Source organism: Salvia hispanica, chromosome 4 (genome assembly GCF_023119035.1).
Source record: "Salvia hispanica cultivar TCC Black 2014 chromosome 4, UniMelb_Shisp_WGS_1.0, whole genome shotgun sequence".
In the NCBI taxonomy this organism is placed as follows: Eukaryota; Viridiplantae; Streptophyta; class Magnoliopsida; order Lamiales; family Lamiaceae; genus Salvia; species Salvia hispanica.
Window position 1 is genome coordinate 32,531,545 of NC_062968.1, and position 20,663 is coordinate 32,552,207.

The 20,663-nt window shown below is 39.4% G+C and overlaps 1 protein-coding gene across 2 annotated transcripts; it reads left to right on the top strand.

Annotated features, from left to right (window-relative positions):
* Positions 1 to 13,071: 13,071 nt before the first annotated feature.
* Positions 13,072 to 20,579, top strand: LOC125220055 (methionine adenosyltransferase 2 subunit beta-like). 2 transcript variants are annotated; one of them, XR_007176282.1, is made up of 6 exons: positions 13,072 to 13,322; positions 13,535 to 13,691; positions 19,227 to 19,414; positions 19,516 to 19,558; positions 19,659 to 19,782; positions 19,978 to 19,991. XR_007176282.1 is itself a non-coding variant. In XM_048122175.1 (6 exons), the coding sequence occupies exons 1-6, from the start codon at positions 13,104 to 13,106 to the stop codon at positions 20,371 to 20,373; spliced, it is 963 nt and encodes a 320-aa protein (XP_047978132.1). In that variant the 5' UTR covers positions 13,072 to 13,103; the 3' UTR covers positions 20,374 to 20,579. The 2 variants fall into 2 exon arrangements, 1 of the variants encoding a protein (XP_047978132.1); XM_048122175.1 differs by lacking the exon at positions 19,516 to 19,558 and adding an exon at positions 20,230 to 20,579 and having other exon boundaries at positions 19,978 to 20,108.
* The last annotated feature ends 84 nt before the right edge of the window (positions 20,580 to 20,663 follow it).

Genomic DNA, 20,663 nt, shown 5'->3' on the forward strand with positions numbered 1-20,663 from the left:
TAGTTTAATTCTTGAGATAAAGAATTTAAAATATTTTCTTTTCTTTTAATCCTTTTATGAATAACGTCAATCTCGTGATAACGAGGTTGAGTTATAAATTTGAAAGTAATTTTCTGTGAATTTACAGAACTTGTAATTCCTTTTTCATCAATGCTTTGAATTGGATAAAGCATGTGTAGAAAAGGATTACCAAGAATAATATCGTGAGATAAATCTTTTACCATTATAAATGGCATTTCAAGACAAACTCCATCATTACAAACAACAGCATTTTCTAGTTTGTAATCTACACTTAGCCTTTTCCCATTAGCTGTGTTCAGGGTTTCCGAAGTTTTTGAAAAGTATCGTGAGGGAATTAATCCTTCATTGATACAATTGAAATCAACGCCCGAGTCGACCATAGCTCTAGCAATAACAAGATACTCTTTATTAACAATAACAGTAATTTGAATATACCATTTATCAGTAATTACCCTGTTAATAACATTAACAAAGACTAAGGAACCTAGATTTTTCTGAAGTTTCAGCTTCTTCATTTTCTGAATCAGAGTCAGACTTATTTTGCTGACTAAGTTCTAACAGTGAAACTCTATTTTTTAGATTTGTAAGTTCTCGTTTAAGAGTTTTACTTCTTGGGCCAAATCATTTTGGCTTAATTCTTTTCCTTTACTGGAGTTTTTAACTCTCCCAAGTATTTCTTTTAGACTATAAGCTTCTGGTTCGGGTTCCTCGATCTTGATTTTTTCAGGATTATAATTATCCATGTATTTTTGAAGAGCCTTTCTTCTTTTATCCTGATCACTGATTTGATCAATAATATCAAGAATGAAAGTTTCTTCTTTGGTTAGAACACAAACCATTGGCTTTACAGAGAGTTTTGTAATAATCACAATGACCATCACAATCTGTATCGCTTGAGATAGAATATTCAGATGAAGATGAAGTCTTCATCTTCATCATTTATAGCTAAAATCTTTAAATTATCTTCTTCATTAGAATCAGATAGATAGGAGAATTTTTTCTAAAGATTTTTTTAATCCTTCATCAATAGATAAACTATTTATTTTCTTTTTCATTTTACACTTATTAGCGTAATGTCCTGGCCTATGGCATTTGTAGCAATCTTGAGTTTTACTCTTTTTGGAAGAATAAACTCTATCTTTATTAAAAGATGAGTTTTTGTATTTTTTTCTTTCTTTTGGGCTTTCTATAGGATTTTCTATCTTTCTTTTCTCTTTACTCTTTTAGAGTTATCTTGATTAATGGGCTGCAAACCAATTTGTTCACAGAAATCACCAATAATCTTTTTCCCAAGTACCTTTTCTGTTTGTACTTGCTTGTGTAGTTTTATCTCACTACATATATTAATCCCTTCAGAAATTATATCTGAAGATAAATCTCCATATGTATAAATATGGTAGGGAATTTCCCATTATTCTTTTGCTTAATCCTGTTTCGGACCCTTTCAGCAAAGAAATGTGGTAATCCCGATAAGAATTTTTCCTTCCAGAAATCCTGATGGTAATCTTCCCTGGTAAAAACTTTGGAGAAGAAAACATCTTTATACCACTTGTATTGAGAGAGATTATGACATCTAAGATTCATCAATTGTTCTTGAGTTTTATCAAGTTGTAAAGACGCTTCTCCTATAAAGTGTTTAGCAATGGTGTATAATAGCGTGTTTACACTATTAGAATATTGACGAGAGTGTCATTCCTGTTTCCTATTTTAACAACAGATAGAATCTGTTGTTTGGTTGCTTCATTAAAACAAAAATCCCACCAACCTTTTAGTTGGCCAGTAAACCCTTGAACAATTGCCTGAGCAATCGTCCTATCATATGTACCATTAACTCTACAGGCCGAAGCATACATAGTCATATAATTAATGACTGCTTGAATTTGGTTTTCAGATAATCCATCTATATTCCATTCATTAATGGACTTTCCATCATAAGAACATGCGTTATATTCTGCAACTTGTTCTAGTTGCATGTCAACTGGCGTTGGTCTATGATAATAGGGTTTTACATGAATATTGTAAACCATTCTCTTCTTATAAGAAGCCGATATTTTATTGACTTCAAATGGGTCATTAGGAGTTTTTTCTTGTATAACAAGATTTTTAAATTGATCTATCTGGTCATCAATAGATTTCGTCTGTTTAACTTGAAGCATCATTGCTTTGATCCTCTTGATCTGATTCTGACATCAAACCTTCCTCTTGATTTAGAGGAGCACAATTATTTTCTTCTATGTTTAGACCTTTAAGTCTCTTTGCCAATTCTTCAATCATTTCTGAAGAAGAATTTGGAATGACTTTTAATTTTAACTTTTCAGAAGACATAGGTTTAAATAAACCCTTGTTGTCTCTTTTAATCTCCGAGGCAGAGACCTTTTCTAAAGGAGTTTCTGAGATTTTCTCTATTCTGCTCAATTGTTCTCCTACAGTTTTAAGATATAAATTTGTATAATTGTTTTGCGAAATCACATCTTCATATTTTCCCCCTTGTCCTTTTCTATAAGGAGCAGCTAAAACATCTTCCTCATCATGTTTGAAAGAAAAGTTTATTTCAGGAGGATGGATACTTTTAAAAGCTTTTCCTGAGACGGTCATAAATTGCTTGTAGGAAGAATTAATAGTTGGAACAAAATTTTTATCCTCAAAATCGGGAAATTTTCTTTTCTGAAGAGCATAGAATTTTCCAAGAAACTCAAAAAAGTCAAGAAAACTATTATCCTTTTTAAAGAATTTTTTATAAAGACTAATCCATTTTTCTTGGCTTTTTTCATTTTTTAAATAAAATCATTTTCGTTTAACAAAATTTTCTTCAGAATTAGACGATTTTAGAGCTTTTTCTTCTAGAAGATCTTCATCCATTGTAAGGACATCATTAATGGAGTAATCACTCCAACCCATATCAGAAGGAGTGGGTGAATTTCTTTTGGAAGCACTGGATGAAGGGATGTCAACCTCATACTCAGGATGATTAATTCCTGAAGAAGAAAAGATTGTTCCTCTAATATGAAAGTTTTCATAATTTGTCACAAGAACAGAAGATGTAGAATATCTACTAGCTTCTCTTATATATAAGCGAGCTATTCTATTATTTGAGAACTTTATCTCAACATCTCCATCTGTGTTTTCAATTATTTCTTCTAACTCTCTATCTTCTTGTTTAACAGGTTCAATGGCGTTCGCAAGAACCCATTTGTCAGGCAGTTTAACCTGATCCTAAGTAACAATCTTTGGGACTTTAAGATTACTTTTCTCTAAATTAGTGACAACAGAGTCGTCTGTCCTTCTTCCCTATAAGGGATTTCTTTAACTCTTGGAAAAGTTGTGGTCATAACCTTATATTGTATTCTAGAATAACACTTTCTGCTTCTTTCATCATATTAAAACCTTCTGTTTCAATATCTAGACATAAAGCATGCATAAGCGTTCTATCTTTTAAAGATAGAACAAAGTCTGGGAAGCAACTAAAATAAATTGGTCCTTCACAGAGACTTGATTCTACAATTCCTAGAAGAGAATCATGAAATCGAAGATGTCTTTTATCTCTAACACAATTGATAGCGGAGGTATTTAAACCTTTTCTAGTAGCTGGTTTTAGACCAATTTGAACAAGACCTAGATGAAGGAACTTAAAATTTTTCTTTGTTCTTTGATAAGATTCTCTGATAAGACCAATTTGAATCTCATCCCCAATGGGATAGATTGCTCAACTGTTTTTATGATATAATCACAGGATGGTTCAAACGTGCCTTTCCGTTTATAAACGGAACTATGTTCTGGTATTTTCCAGTTTTGGATGGACCTTTCATAGTTTTGTGAAATTATAATTTTTTTATTACTGTTACTAGAATTAGAGGCACTGCTCCCTTTAATATCCTGTTTTTTCAACAATATTCTGCTTAAAGAATTCATGGCTTGATAAACAGTCAACGATTTATGCCAACATCCAGCAACGCCTTCGTCGCTCAAAAGGATGCTATTCAGGCTACACGACGAGTGGCCAAAGCCGTTTTCTCAAGGAATAAGTTCTCGAGGCAGAAGACCGGAAAAAGAAAGGATGAAAGGGTACAACAATACTAAATAAACAAGTAGAACCAAAGATATAAAACAAAAAAATAGTAAAAAGCAATAAATTAAAATTATATTACATTGTTTATTACGTACCTTGCCACTAAACGTGGCTGATACCACTCTAATGAGTGGACCAAGCAAGGTAGAGGGAGATGGGAACGAAATTCGTCTCCTAAAATTAACCATTAAAAGATATGAATCTGAGCTAATCTACCTAGAAGAAGCTTGTTTTGAATATAGAAAACGCTGCTTATCTTTAGCAGAACTCTATGATAATACGAGGACCCTACAACTGTTAAGTAATTTACAGGTGTGAGCAAAGAATAAAAATTATTAATGCTATTATGATAGCATAATTTAATATTTTTCATGATTGATGAAATATTAATTTCCTCAAAAAATTGTAATTTTAGTTGCGAAATTCACACACAAAAAATTTATATTTCCCAATGGAAATGTGAATTGAATTGCCTTCGAAAAGATATAAAAAATTGTGGATCATTTCGATATGAAATTGAAATCTTATCTGTGATACAGGAGGTAATTAGGAAAATTAAAATTGTAGAGAGAAAGATTACGATTCTCACCTTGATAATGACAGCATAAATTATTGCTGACAATTTACTGATCAACTTTTAAAATATCAGAAGAATCTTTTTTCTCTAAGGAAAAGTGGAAGAATGACTCACTTTAAATGATGTTGGCAATGACGTTTCTTCCATTCAGCTCAATTGAAGAAGCATTTCAAATCTGGAATTTGCCTTATTTAAGGCCAATTACCTTAGTGGAGGAGGACTTGCATTATCTTACACTTCCACACACTATCTCATGTGCTGAGAATTCCACTCTCTTTGTAAATATTTCTCTCGTAAAATAAATCTGTAATAGTTAGTAGTGCACGTCCTAGGCAAAGCATTGGCCAACTCCTTTAGGCACAGAAAAAAAAAATTATTGCAATTATGATATGCCAACATTAAACCTTGCAAAAAATCATGTTAGCATTCAAGGTAATAAAGTTTTATGCACCAACAAAATCAGAAGACAAATTTAACAGAAAATATAATTAGTAATTTATGAGGAGGTTCCCTATCATTCTAAAACATATGGAGGAAGACATTACATCTAAAATTTAACTGAAAATATAATTGTGAGGAGGTTCCCTATCATTCTAAAATATATGGAGTTTTCATGATAAGAACTAGTACTACTATATAAAGTAGAAAAGTGAATACATGTGTTTTACATTTCTGTTGGCACTGACACAAGCGCAAACAATAAACACGTTTCATTCTAAAACATGTGGAATTTTACATTAGTACGTCCTAAGAGGTGTGTTGTAGGTCTATAAGTTGTTGAAATAAGAGAAAAATGGTTTAGTTCAAAACTTAAGATAAAATAAGAGAAAAATGGTTCAGTTCAAATTTCATACATACCGGCCCTCATTATGCAGTTCCCACATTTTGACAATGTCATCCGAAGCACTTAAAAAATATAAACTTACAAGGTCAATACCAGAGCTACATTTCAAATTATTTAGCCGAAAATATTCAACTCAATCTAAAGAGCCAATTATAGAATGCCTAGAGTATTACACAATACAACAATGATTATGACAGTAAAAAAAAGTCAATTCATATGAATATATTAAAGAGGTTTACTAATATAAGAAAAGATCGATTAAATTGAGGCACGTGACAAGGTTTACCATATATTAACTTGAATTTATAATTATTGTACCTGGTAACGAACTGGTTACATGATGGACCGAAATCAATGGACATTTTTGACCTTTTATGTCCACTTGGTAAGAGTCTTGCACTCCTACAATCAGGCAAGGGACTTTTAGAAATCAACTTAATTATATCCGTAAACTTGTCACTGCGAGTACTACCGTTTGGGCATCCATCTCAAACTCTATCTCCTTCCATCCCTCTCTTTTTATCCAACTCAACACCTCTCTCAAGCTAAGGAGCTCGGCTATAGATGCGCCGGCCATCCTTCCCACCTGTCCACACATCGCCACTACCACCGTCCCTTCAAAATCTCGAACAACCGCCCCACAACCAACTTTTCTTTGGCTCTCAAATACAGCAGCATCTATGTTGCATTTTAGCACACCATTTCGCGGCTTCACCCATTTTTCCTCCAAGTGAAGTCTCTCCCTCTATGCACCAATGTCATTTTGAACCTGAGCTTCTCTCCAAGCCAGACAGTTACGGGCTGCACCAATAATTCCTGCAGCCGACCCATTCTCATTTCGCCATATGATTTTGTTTCTATTAAACCATAACTGCCATAGCACTATTCTTACTTCTTCAATCTCCACCTCTAAATCACCACTCACTATTTTTTTCAACTAATCAATAAACCCCCACTCACCTAGCAATATTAACGGAACCCCTAGCCTCTGCCAACAGTCACGCGCAAGACCACAAGAAATAAGGCAATGGATAACAGTCTCTGGCTCAAAGTTGCATACCGGGCAAATCTCTAAACCTCCATCTGGCGCTGTCTCAATCGGTCCCTCGTTGGGAGGAAATTTCTACATGCCTTCCATAAAAAGATCTTCACTTTAGGTGGCACTTTTAGTTTCCATAGCTTATCCCATACCAACGAGTTTGTCGCCACTTCAACGGAACCTTCGCATAAAAACTTATATGCTGATCGTACCGAGAAAAAGCCTTTCCGCTCCGGACACCAAAATAATGCACCTTCTCTAGAGCTCCGGGCCAGCGGGATGCTCAACAGCTGCTCAGTTTCTTCTTCGTTAAACACAGCTCTCACAACCGCTTCATTCCATACATGTGCCCCCTCAAAGAACAAATCTGACATCGTAGCATCACGAAATCGATCGTCTCTACATGAGATTAGATGGAGTTTATCGACACTCGGCCACCAATTTCCCCCATAAATGGGCGTTTCTCTTCCATCACCAATGTGTTGCCTAAAGCTTACCTTCAGACGATCTTTGGCTGCCACTAACCCACTACAAAACGAGCTTTGATTACTAACCTGAAGCTGCTGCTACTTTCTTTTGTTTAGACTGTGTGCACAGAAAGGAATAACAAGTCTCCTAGGTCCAGCGAATCCACTAGATCACAGGGTCTAGGAACTCACGGATCGTTGGAAGATCTCGGTCGTCGGACACACAGAATATCGCTTCAAAACCCTCAACCACGTATACTAAAATTAGCACAGGGAAGTAGGGATCGATCCCACAGAGATGAATGCGCAATCAAACATGCTCAAGGATTCGGGACTATTTTTGGGTTGGCTGCTGCCACGCATTTTTTGGTTGAGGAAATTAAACTAAACTTGGAGTGAAATCTGCTACGCTAACAGACTAGATCTAGGCAGAACAGAAATCATGCATATAAACTGGAAAACGAGACAATCACTAGATCTAAGAAACTATTTTCTAAATTACCTAGACCTGGGAAATGAATTGACGGTGGGGACCATTTGCTGAATAGGTAAAGTACGGATGAAAAGCTGGAAAACAACTAACTAAAGTACTAACTAACAGCGACATCATCTTCTCCAACAATTTGCATAAAAATTTCAGTAGAAACAGAGACGGAACGTGGATCGAAAACGAAGCAGACTGAAATTTAAAGCAATTAAACGAAGAAAAATTAAAACTACGGCAGATCCACGGCTACTAGACGAAGTAAAATGAAAAGGAGCAAAAAGTTCGAAATCCATGCACAACTTGATTCCCCTGTTCAGATCCAACCTCGGATGCTAAATCCACTCCGGATCCAAGCATCCGAAACAAACTCCGACCAAAAGTATATCCATAGCTACAGATTCGCCAAACAACCACCGATCAACAACAACAACACAGATCCACAACCTATTTCCCAGATCAAGCACATAATTATCCAAAACAGAGAGTAACATTCAACTGCCGAAATAAAACCTCAAACAAAAAAAAACTCAGAATCAACATAAATCAACACTAAATAAACACCATCATGACATAAACCAAATGCATAGATAACGGTAATAGCAAACAACCAAATCGACTTCCAAAACGTTGAAGTTCGACGGAATAAAAGTGCAAAAAACTGAATGTAAACTGTTTGTTTCTTCGCCCTCCGTGAGGACGGTGTTACCACTAACTTTCGCCGAAGATGAACCCCTAGAAACCCTTAACTACCCCAGAATTCCCATTTTTTCCAAGTGTGTGTGTGAGTGTGTGAGCTGAGAGCCAAATCATATATCTGGCGTGTGTTGCATGCTCCTCTATATATAGGTGTAGAAGTGGGTCCAGCGAGGTATGAATGGTCTTTGTTGCCCTCAGCTATTGACTCCCTTCGTCCAGCCATTTTTTTTCTCTTCAACTCTGCTCACTTTCCTTCGTTTTCTTCGCTAGTCCATTGCTTCCAGCTCTTCCTGGATCTAGCGATTCCTTCACACACCTGGCTTAAAAACTGCGTTAGACCCAGTAAAATAAAGTGTTTTTCACCACATAACCGATGCATGAAATTAGCCTTATCATAACCTTTCCAGCATCAAGAATCCCTTGTCGAGGAATCATCCCCCGAAGGCGGTGCACCCGTTTGAGGCAGAATACCAAGTTGTCTTGCCAGATACGCAATGCCGGCAAAATGGGCTTGATATTGGTCAGGCGTCATGCGGGAGTGTCAGCCATCGTGGCGGTGAAGTACATAGACATTAGGGAAGGCGGGGCGTGCCTTGGGAGCCCGCCTGACTTGATTCTCCTCGGCCCCTCTGCGCGAGCTCTAGCCGCCTTCGCCGCCTTGTTCCCTTGCGACCGACGTCGTGTGCCGGAGAAGCCCCCTGCATCGGATGTTGGGAACTCAACCTCTTGTGAGGCGTTGCCTTCCCCGCCCTCACTAGACGAGTATTGACCACACGTCGTGTGCTTTGTGCGTTTCGAGCTCGAGCCCGTGCTGGACTGGACACCGCCAGCCCACCTATCAAGCTCTTTAACCGACTGCCAAACATCGGCAAATTTGAAATCTTTGCCGGTGTCTGCTTTAAAGACTGGCAAAGCCGCTCTCAGAATGGCAGCTCCACTGGCTCCGCTTCGGTAATTCTCCGCTTCATGCTTGTAGATCCCACAAAATATTTGATATCTTTGTTGGCTCGCTCAAAATGGCTGCGAAGCATCTTCATATTGTGGCTGAAGGTCCCCCTCGGCTTTCGCTCGTTGTATACATCGGTGACCTTATCCCAAAAACACTTGCGGGATTGTTGATTCCCGACGATGGGATCGTACAACGTGCTAATCCAAGCGTGGAATAGAGCCATCGTCTCCGCGGAGCTGTATGGATGACGGCCTACGTCCTCCACCGCCTAGTCTTCCTCCTCTTTTCCGAATCCACGACTGGCGGAGCTTCCACCTCCTCGTCCTCCTCTTCTAGCTCCGGTCGGAAGGTTTTCCGGAGTGTATTCCTCCGGAATATTCTCCCTAATTTGGGATAATCCCTGCGTATGCCCATACCTCGGGACGGAGGGACGATAGTATGCATCAATTGGAAAAAATGGTGTTTGGTACGCCGGCGTCGACGAGCCTTGGGTGCCCGGCGACAAACCGAAAGCACCCAAAACATTGTACATGCCCCCCAGTTGACAGACAAACGTGTTCAAGTCGTAGCCGCCCTCGCCGCCGGAGTTTCCATCACCGGACAATTTTGCAGAAATTGGAGAGGAAAGAGAGATGATATGATAGTGATGAAATGAAAGAGGTAATGGGAGTGTTTATAGAATAGAAAAAGAAAAATAAATTTAAATTCAAATAGTGATCTTACCGTTTTAAAATTTTAATTTTTAATTTTTTTTGTAAAATCGATTTTTTTTTTAAAAAATTATTTATTGCGTCAGCATGACGACGTCCACTCGCGGGCCGGCGAGTGGGCGTCACGCCTCGCGCCAGAGCTCGCTAGCTTCATCGAGGCGGAGGGACACGCGACGCGACGCGAGGGTTGCATCGCTATCTCGATGCTGGCTCGTCTCGCTGAGACGAGTCCAAGCCCGCATCGAAATGGTGATGCGGATGCTCTCAATAGTAATAATGCTATTCAAATTTCCAAAACAAAATGGCAGCTGCTTCTGCTTGGGTGGCCACTCTCATCGTCGATTATCACAATCCTATGAATTTTGAAAGTAGCCAACTACTCGAGATTACATAGGTTTTTATAAGTCGATGAAAATCATAATAACTACTGTATCTAGGTTGAAATCAACCTTGTAACATTCAATGCAACTATATCTCATCTTCGACATTTTTTAGTTTGAACACTTGTTTACTCTCTCGAGACTTCTTGAATAGTACTACAAAATGGAGTATATCCATTGTTAGAGTAGTAGTACAAGAGCATGGATGTGGGCTTACCGGACTCCACATTTATTCATTTTTTACTCTTGCTCTTCCGCAAGAACATGCTCAAGGGTCGCACCATTCTATTATTCAATTTAAATAAAAATATTTCCACAATATTAAAATGCATTAAAAATACCTAAAATACTATTACAAATTACTAAAAAATTACAAAATACATAATTAAAATCCTAAAAAAAATACATAATTAAAATCCTACAACTTAAAAATTACATAATTAAATCCTAAAAAATACATCCGTGGAAATTTAAAGAAGACTAGCCCGATGGCGGTATCCCCAATTGAGCTCGGAGAGCTCGTATCATTGCGTGATGTGAATCAAGTTGCTCGGCAGTCATCCGAGATGTATCGGCCATATTGATTTGACCCAAAAGGACCCACAACGAGTTGGTGGGGGTGGAGGCGGCACAAAGGGAGCAGGAGTGGGAGGTCGCGGTGCGCCTGTTTCCTTCCTTGCGGCCGGTGTTGGAAACTGCTCGGGCCGGCGTCGGGGCTACCCAAGTGAGCTCCGGTAAGCTGGCAAGCCACCTCATCCTCGCCGGCGTCGGATAGGGATACCGACCTCGACCGTTTGCTGGAGGAGCTCGAGGAGGATGCGACACCTCACTTCTACTTCGAATGATGGCACGCATCCTGCCAAGCGTTGAGATGCTTGAATGGTTTGTACTGAACTGAATGGTAGGTCGACATGGTGGCCGTGATGATTTCAACCTCGCCCGTGTCGCTCCCCGCCGATCGTTGTTCTTGGAGGTAATACACTTGGGACTTTTGGATTTCATCATTGGCTCTTCCGATGGCATTGCGCATCATACTCTCACTGCGCTCGATGGTTCCATCCGGTCGGTTGGCATTGTACCGGCGAGAGACGCGCCACCAAAACCTGTCCCCGGTTTGGTTCGTGTCGGTTTCCGCATCTTCAGAGATTTCCAAATATGCTTTGAATAACTACTCCATCTCCTACGGAGTGTACGGGGTGCGGACGTTGGGGGGTCCACCCGTATAGCCCCTCGGTGGCATCTTGCTCGTCCACCGGGTAAGGCCGGTAGCCACCCGAAATATACGAACCTTGGGTTTGAAGTGGGGCGAGAAATCCATTTTCGGAGTAGGGAATGGCGATGAGCCGAATCATTCGTGGTTCCATCCGCGGGAGTCAGAGGGGTGATCGCCAGAGGCGGACATTTTATGCAAGAGTGAAAGAGTGAGAATTTAGATGAGAATTGATGAGAGAATTTAGAGACAATTGGTGAGAGAATTTAGAGAGAATTGTGTATAAAATTTGTGTGAAAACTAGGGTATTTATAGATGTAATGTGAATTTTGGGATAAAAATAATGAAAAATGAATTAAAAGTGGAGAAAAAACGGATATATTTTATTGGGAAGTAGGAAAATATTTTTTTATAATTGAAAATCGAATTTTTAATATATTTTGATTTTTTTAAGAGCATCCACAATGGATGCCCTAGTGGGAGCCCTAGTGGTTGCCACATCAGCATGCCCTATCTTTGTGCAATGGTGGAGTCCTAGTGGATGCCCTATCTCTTATCCATTTTTCATTTCAATTTTAATGTTATTTTTTTTTATATTTTCACATATTATAAATAGAAAAGTTAAATACTAAATTAAATGAAAATCATGCATTACTTAATTTTAAAAAAAGAATTTATAAATTTCATATTTAATTTTAATCAAATAAAAATTAGAAAAATATAAATACACTATTATAGAACACAATAAATTTAAATAAAACACTTACATTAATCGAATAAAATGGGAAAAGTATAATAATAAAGGTCAAAATAAAAAGAATATGTTGAGTTTGGGGCTTGAACACACAACATCTATAATTTTACAATATACATTTACCATTAAGCTAAACATAGATTATGTATTGAAATCAAACAATTATTTACATAAAGCAACAAAAAACTCTCTTTTAAGTGTAAAACTAATTGTCCCACATCGAAATCACAAAGATATTTGGAGTTGAAAACCTATCTATAAAACTACCATTTGTCCCACATCGAAGTCACAATGAAAGTTGGAGTTGAAAACCTATCTATAAAAGGTTAACTCTAGCAATGCAAAACTTGCTCATTTAGTATGGAGGATTTAGTATGGAGGATTATATTCTACAAAATATATTCTTTCACTAATTCATGGATCCACCTTTTAGTATGGATCGTTGTGAAATTATAGTTTTTTATTTCAAGTTAAAAAATGATTTTTTAATATAAAAATTGATTTTTTAGAATTAAAAATCGGTTTTTATAATTAGAAATTGATTTTTTATTAAATTTTTTTCCGAGATCGGGCTCGGGCGTTGTGTAGCAATGGGCGCCCGATCTCACGCCCGATGGATCGGGCGAGAGATCGGTCGCGACCTAACGTTCGGTCGGCTGCTTGCTGCGCGGTTGGCACGGCGCCCCGCCTTAGCATTGGGCACCGATGCAAGTGATCTAACTCCATTGTTTTATAACCAATATGAAATAATTTTTTTTTCCTCTGATGCAACTAAACTTGGATTAAACGTATCAAATTCCTCAATCGCCAAAACATTTAAATAAAATTGCTAATACCGTATAGCGACTTATCTTGCACTACTAACCCTCTCCTTTTGATTTGATTAGACATGAAAAATCTGAGATGAGCAAGAAGCGAGTGCTGATAGTGGGAGGCACAGGCTACCTGGGGCAGCACCTCCTGCAATCATTTGCCGATGCAGATTCTCAACTTGATCTGGCTTTCACGCACCACTCTGCTCCTCCTCAACCGCTACTCAATGCCATTCCTCATGCTCTTTCTTTCCCCCTCGATTTACGCACCTGCCACGGCCTCGATGCCATCTCCCACCCCTTCGCTCAGGTTTTTATTCCCCCCAAATTCATGACTAGCTAATGCTTTACATTCAGCAAACTACTAGTATTTCAATTTATTTGTTGTTTGCTTCCGCAGTTCCTAAATTAGTGATCTATATGAAGTGATTATTTTGAAAGAACAAGTTGTAATTGGATTATCGTCTCTCTCAAAACTTTGACCTCTTTTATATAAAGAGTAATTACTGAATTGGTTTTCAGCCTGATGTGGTGATCAATTGTGCTGCTCTATCTGTCCCTCGCGTCTGTGAGATGGATCCGGAAGCTGCAATGTCGATAAATGTGCCAACTGGTCTTGTGAAATGGTTATCGAGCTTTGGAAAGAGCTGTCTGCTCATTCATTTGTCTACTGACCAAGGTTAAGTCATATTGTGCTTTCCTGCTCTTTTTCATGTAGTATGAAACTATCTTAGGTGATAAATATGAGTAGGAGAAATCATTCTTGTATTCAATGAATAATATGATACAGAGACTATATATTTATAGGCTAGGAAATATCTACACAAGGTAAACCTAATTTTACAATTAAAGATACTCTATCTTTGGCATGATATATTCTCAAATATACTCCCAAATCAATCACACGTTATTTCCTGATTTTGTGAGATCTTCATTCTAACACTCCCCCTCAAGCTAAGTCATGGGATTCCCGATGCTTAGCTTGCACAGTACTTCTTGAAACGACTTTGAGTTTACTGCTTTTGTCAAGATGTCTGCCAGTTGATCTTCAGACTTGACATAAGGCATTTCCACCACCTTTGCCTCGAGATTTTCCTTTATGAAATGCCGATCTACTTCCACATGTTTTGTTCTATCGTGTTGCACCGGATTTTCAGAAATACTAATAGCTGCCTTGTTATCACAGAACAGTCTGCACGGAAGGGTCGATCGAAGGTCCAACTCGGTCATAAGTCTTCGTAGCCACAAAATTTCTGTTAGTCCACTTTTGATTCCTCTGAATTCAGCTTCAGCACTAGAGAGTGCTACTACCTTCTGTTTCTTACTTCTCCATGTCACAAGATTACCTCCTACAAAGGTAAAGTACCCGGCAGTGGATTTCCTGTCATTCGGATTTCCCGCCCAATCTGCATCAGTAAAACCATGTATCTCCATGTGTCCATGTTTTCCAAACGTGAGCCCATGTTCGGCTGTTCCTTTCAAATATCTGACGATCCTCAAAACTGCTTCCCAATGCTCCTCTTGTGGTGCATGCATAAATTGACTCACTACTCCAACTGCATATGCAATATCCGGTCTTGTGTGAGATAGGTAGATCAATTTTCCCACTAGTCTCTGATATCTCCCCCTGTCTGCCAGTCTTGCCTTTTCTTTTGTAATCCATGATTTTGCACCATCGGAGTGTCCGTCGGTTTGCAATCGAGCATCCCTATCTCTGTTAGCAGATCAAGTATATACTTCCTTTGGTTTATGAAGATTCCACTTTTAGATCTTAGTATCTCTATCCCCAAGAAGTACTTAAGAAGGCCTAGATCTTTCATCTCGAACTCGTGAAATAGATTCTTCCTCAGCTCTGCAATCTCCTCTTCATCATCCCCAGTAATGATCATGTCGTCCACATATATAATCAGACACGTAATTTTTCCTCCTTTTTTCTTGATAAACAAAGTATGATCAGAATTACTCTGTTTGTACTCGTACTTCTTCATCACCTCTGTGAATCTCCCAAACCATGCTCGCGGGGACTGTTTCAAGCCGTACAGTGTCTTCTTGAGTTGACAAACTTCTCCATCACGGAACTCTCCCGTGAACCCTGGCGGTGGTTCCATAAATACAGGTTTTGGCAATTCCCCGTGTAGGAAAGCATTAGTCACATCAAACTGATGAAGTGGCCAATCCTTATTAGCAGCAATTGAGAACAACACCCTCACGGTATTAATCTTAGCAACAGGTGAGAACGTTTCAGCATAATCCACGCCATATGTCTGGGTATATCCTTTCGCCACAAGCTGTGCCTTATACCTCTCTACTGTTCCATCTGGTCTTCTTTTTATTGTGAACACCCACCTACAGCCGACTGTCTTGACTCCCTCTAGTAGCTTGCTCTTAACCCACGTGTTGTTTTTCATGAGTGCCCTCATCTCAGTGAGCATGGCTTCCCTCCACTTCTTATGTTTCATTGCCTCCTCGGCTGATTGTGGGATTTCTTCTTCTTCGTACAGTGCAGCCTCAAAGGCTCGTGCCATTTTGGTGAGATTCCCTTGCACAAAGTTTGCCACTCCATAGCGGCTTTTCTTCCCTATCTTTTTAGGGGAGTACCTTTTTGGTGGAATTCCTCTTGTAATTCTGTAAGGAAGCACATATTTTCCGGTGTCTCCATCCACGGCGTTGTTTTCCTCTCGGGGTTCTGTATCAACTGGGTCAGGGATAACTGAACTTTCAACAGTGTTTGGTTCAGAAATTACCTCGGATATCGTCGGAGGCTGATTACTTGGGGGCGGATGAGGCGGCGGCTCAATCGTCGGCGAGACCTGCTCGGTAGCAGTGACTATCACTGGATCTGTTGAATCCTCAATCGAGGAGTTTGGCAATGGCACAACCCAACTTAGATAGTCCTCGGGTTTAGAATTATCTGGACCTCTCTCCCCCTGACTACTAAGGTGGGTGTGGTAGAAAAATTCAGTTTCTAAGAAATTGCAGTTCATAGTGGTGGTGATTTTTCGGGTGGAAGGATCAAAACATCTGTAACCTTTCTGGTTTGTCCCATACCCCACAAAGACACATTTGGTTGCACACGGGGACAATTTGGTTCGTTCATGTTTTGGAATATGGGTGTAGACAGTACATCCAAAGACTTTGGGCTGTAGGTTTAGATGGTCAGGTATTTTGGCTTGTTTGGATAGGACATCAAGGGGGGTTTTCATGTTTAGGGTTTTGGTTGGGAGACGGTTAATGAGGTATATAGACTGGCCAAAAATATGTGGGGACTTTTGATTCGATCATTATGGCTCGGGTCATTTCTAGGATTGTTCGATTTTTCCGTTCAGCTACCCCATTCTGTTCGGGAGTGTAGGCACAAGAGGTTTGGTGGATTACACCCTTTTCTTTGCAAAATTGGGTCATAGCACTGTTAACAAACTCCCTCCCATTATCTGACCTAAGGGTTTTGATAGTGGTATGATATTGTGTTTGGATTAATTTAAAAAAGGAGGTGAATCTATCAAACACGTCAGACTTATTTTTTAGAAAGTAAATCCATGTCATTCTCGTACAATCATCAACAAAAATCACAAAATAACGAAAACCATTCCCACCAATAACGGGTGCAGGACCCCAAACATCAGAGTGTACTAAAGAAAACATGGATTTCATACGAGTATTTGTAGGTTTAAATGACTGTCTGTGGCTCTTGGCCAAAACACAAGTTTCACAAGAAAAATCAGAAGGAATTGAAAGGTTCGGATAAAGCAATTTAAAATAATCAGGAGAAGGGTGTCCTAGTCTTCGGTGCCAGAGCCAAATTTCCTGTTTCGTGGATCCGTGAGCCAGCATTGCACTGCCATGTTGAGCTATCTCGTCCACGTAGTAGAGTCCTCTTTTCTCAGTGCCACGCCCAAGAATCCTCCTCGTCGGAATATCCTGTAAAATGCAAAAATCAGGATGCATTAGAAGCGTACAATTTAACTCCTTAGTCACATGACTAATAGACATAAGTCTCTGAGACAAAGTGGGGACATATAAACAATTCGTGAGTCGGAGTGTAGGTGAAATTTCAATAGTGCCAGATCCCTCAACAGTAATCAACTCCCCATTTGCAGTCTTAATATATGATTTCGTGACATCATTAAAGATAATAAAGTCATCTATGTCTGGAGTCATGGTATCGGTTGCCCCACAGTCAAATATCCATCCCTTCGAACATTTATCAGTATTACTATAAACATGAAATGCAGCGGAATTTTCTAGTAGGGGTGCAAATTTATTGGTAGACATATAATTGGGGCAATTTCGAATTTTCTGCACAGCCTGGGGTTCAATTTCTAATTTCGAATAATCAGGGGGCCAAGATCTAATAGCATGGGGTCCCTTTTGATATTTTCTAAACCCTGGGGGTAGAAAGTAGGATTTATTAAAAACTGAATTAGGGTTCGAAAACTTCCGCCTGAAACTCCTGCCCTCTCGGCGAAATTGCCAGCGCCCCTGATGTTGCCGCCGGTCAATTGATTCTCCGTCACTGGTCCGTTTGATTCCCCCTGAACTCCGGTGTCAGCCCGCCGCGGGGTTCCATCTCCGTTCACCCCTACGGCCAGTTTCGCCTGCGCCGACCTCGCCCTCTGCCGTTCTTCCCACCATTCTGGATATCCCACACGTTTAAAGCACGTTTCCCACGTATGTTTTTGCTTCCCGCAGTGGGAACACCATAATTTTGATGTATCGGGGCGTTGATTTCCTGGCCGGCTGGTTGCGGTGGGGCGCGGTGGTGCGCCGCGGTGTGGTGGACGCTGATTCTGGGCGACGAGGCCTTGTCCGATGGCTGCGAGTCCGTGACCGATTTCTCCCCCAAATGATGAATCGGCGTTACCGCCGCTGGCTTCTCCGGTGGGTGAGAACGACGCCGGTGGCATGATGCTCCGTCGAGCCGCCTCCGTCTTCACCCTCCCATATGCCGCTTCCACTGATGGGGGTGGATCTTCCTTCAGAATGTCTCGCCGAATCGAGTCATACTCTTGATTCAATCCGGTTAAGAACTTAATCAGACGCTTGTCGTTCGAATGGGTTCGAAATTGATCGATGCCTTTATCACAGCAGTTGATAGGTTGTTTCTGGCAACGATCTATGTTGATCCACAATCCGTGAATTCTTCGGTAATACGTCTCTAGATCGAGACTGCCTTGTTTGATGTTGATTGCTTTTTCTTCCAGGTCGTAAATGAGGTAACGATCCGCCTTGTTCTCAAACGTGACCGCGAGATTGTCCCATAGAGCCTTCGATGTCAGATGATGCGCGAAGTCGGCGACGATTTCGTTTTCAATGTTGTCGACGATCCATGAGAACACAACGAGATCGTTCTCCTCCCACTCGTCGAATCCCTTGCTCCCTGCTTCTGGGGGATCGTTTCGGATGTATGGATACGCCCCTCTGCCCCCTATCTTGACCTTCATCAGTCGAGACCATAGGGGGTAATTCCTTCCATTCAACTTGAAGGCTACGGTGATGCCTTTGCTGTTCCTCAAACTCTTTGTCTGTTCTGGATTTATTTTGGTATCTTCTTCTGTGTCTGACATGATTTTGATGTAGGGTTCGGTTTATCTGGGCTTGATTTTGGCTGAAACGGTCGAGAATTGGTATTGGCTATGATGAAATTTCTCTGAGCCTAGGATCGTGTTTCTGCTCTGAGGCCATGATAAATATGAGTAGGAGAAATCATTCTTGTATTCAATGAATAATATGATACAGAGACTATATATTTATAGGCTAGGAAATATCTACACAAGGTAAACCTAATTTTACAATTAAAGATACTCTATCTTTGGCATGATATATTCTCAAATATACTCCCAAATCAATCACACGTTATTTCCTGATTTTGTGAGATCTTCATTCTAACATTAGGTACTACTACTACTACCTCATTTGTCTTAGTTTGTAATTATTGCATTCTCTTTGCTGTTTTGTTATACGGAGTATATTTTAGGTTGTGTTGATCTCTTGCTTCGTGCGCCTTATGATCCATTTTCGATGTTTATTATTTGACTTAAAAGGCTGTGCCCAATGCTTCAATCTAATAGCATTGCCAAGTTCACATGCTTTGAAACACCTCAAGATTGAATTTAGTTTTAACTTTTTGTAGTTATCACCATTTTCATAGATCTGATAGCAGTAAAATAGATAAAAAGGATCCAAGCTCAGATAAAATGATGTGAATTTTCTGCAGTTTATGAAGGAACCAAATCATTCTATAAGGAAGAAGATGAGACGGTTCCTGTTAATGTTTATGGTAAATCTAAAGTCGAAGCAGAGCAGTACATATCTGCACACTGCCAAAACTATGCAATTTTGAGAAGCAGTATAATTTATGGACCGCAAACCGTCTCTCCTGTTCCCAAATCACTTCCAATCCAGGTTCATACAGACACTGCTAATACTATCTTTTACTTCTTTTATCTTCATTAGCACTTAAAACTTCATTGTAATCTCACAATCATTTCTACACATCCATTCAGAAATAAAATTCTTGCTAGTGGCTGACTTGCTTTTGAAAGCAAGGTGATGCCTTTATTTACTGGTTCTGCTTTCTTAATGAGTTTCATTAGAGTCATTTCTTATGCCATCAATGTGAAGGATCTTATTATGTATTTTTGTGCAGTGGATGGATAGTGTTCTTGCTAAGGGAGAGCCAATGGATTTCTTTCATGATGAATTCCGCTGCCCTATCTTTGTGAAGGATCTTGTTGCTTCCGTACAAATACTGACAAACCAATGGATCACAGGTTAGTGGAGTTGGTTTTGGAACTTAGTTTAGTTTCTTTGTTTAGTAGTAAATGTTTTCAGAATAGAGCTGCTTTCCTGCTGGGAAAATGTATCAATTTTACTTTTTTTTTTTTTTTTTTTTTTTTTTTTTTTTATGTATCAATTTTACTCTTATCATGCTTGAGCTTCAAATTTTGATTGATAATGTTGTGCAGAGACTAAACAAGTGCAGCTGCTTCTGAATGTTGGTGGACCTGATAGGGTGTCACGGGTTCAAATGGCTGAGGCTGTTGCGCATGCCAGGGGATATAGTACCTCATTGATCAAACAAGTTTCGGCTTCATCAGTATGTTTCTAGAATGTGTTTTCTTCTTCAATCAGTTTGATGATATAAGAGAAATTCAGCACTTAATTCATGGGGATCTTAGGACTCTCTCTCTCGTCCATCTTAACTTTGGAGTATGCAGGTTGATCGCGGTGTGAAGTCGCCTTGTGATATTTCCATGGATATCACCAAGCTGGTTCAGACGACAGGTATTTCTCCGACATGTTTTGCAGAAGGCGTCAGATTGACTCTTGAAGCTGAAGCTAAAAGTTCAGTGAAGCCATAATTGAAGTTAGCTTGAGAATTCACAAAAGTATTCTACCATGTTCGTACAAGCCAAGCCTTGATTTTTTCTTTTTGATGTTTTTTCTACGTTGTTTCGTGCAAATATATCAACTCTAAAATGACTACCTCTAAACAAATCTTGTATGCAAGGCTTGATTTTAGATTGTTTTCATTGAATAAGCAACGTATGGAGTGGCACGAGGACAATCATTTTCTTTTGCAAATTAATGTAAATTTACAAGACAAACAATTTATGATGCAAATGCATACGAAAGTTGAAATAGTAGTTGA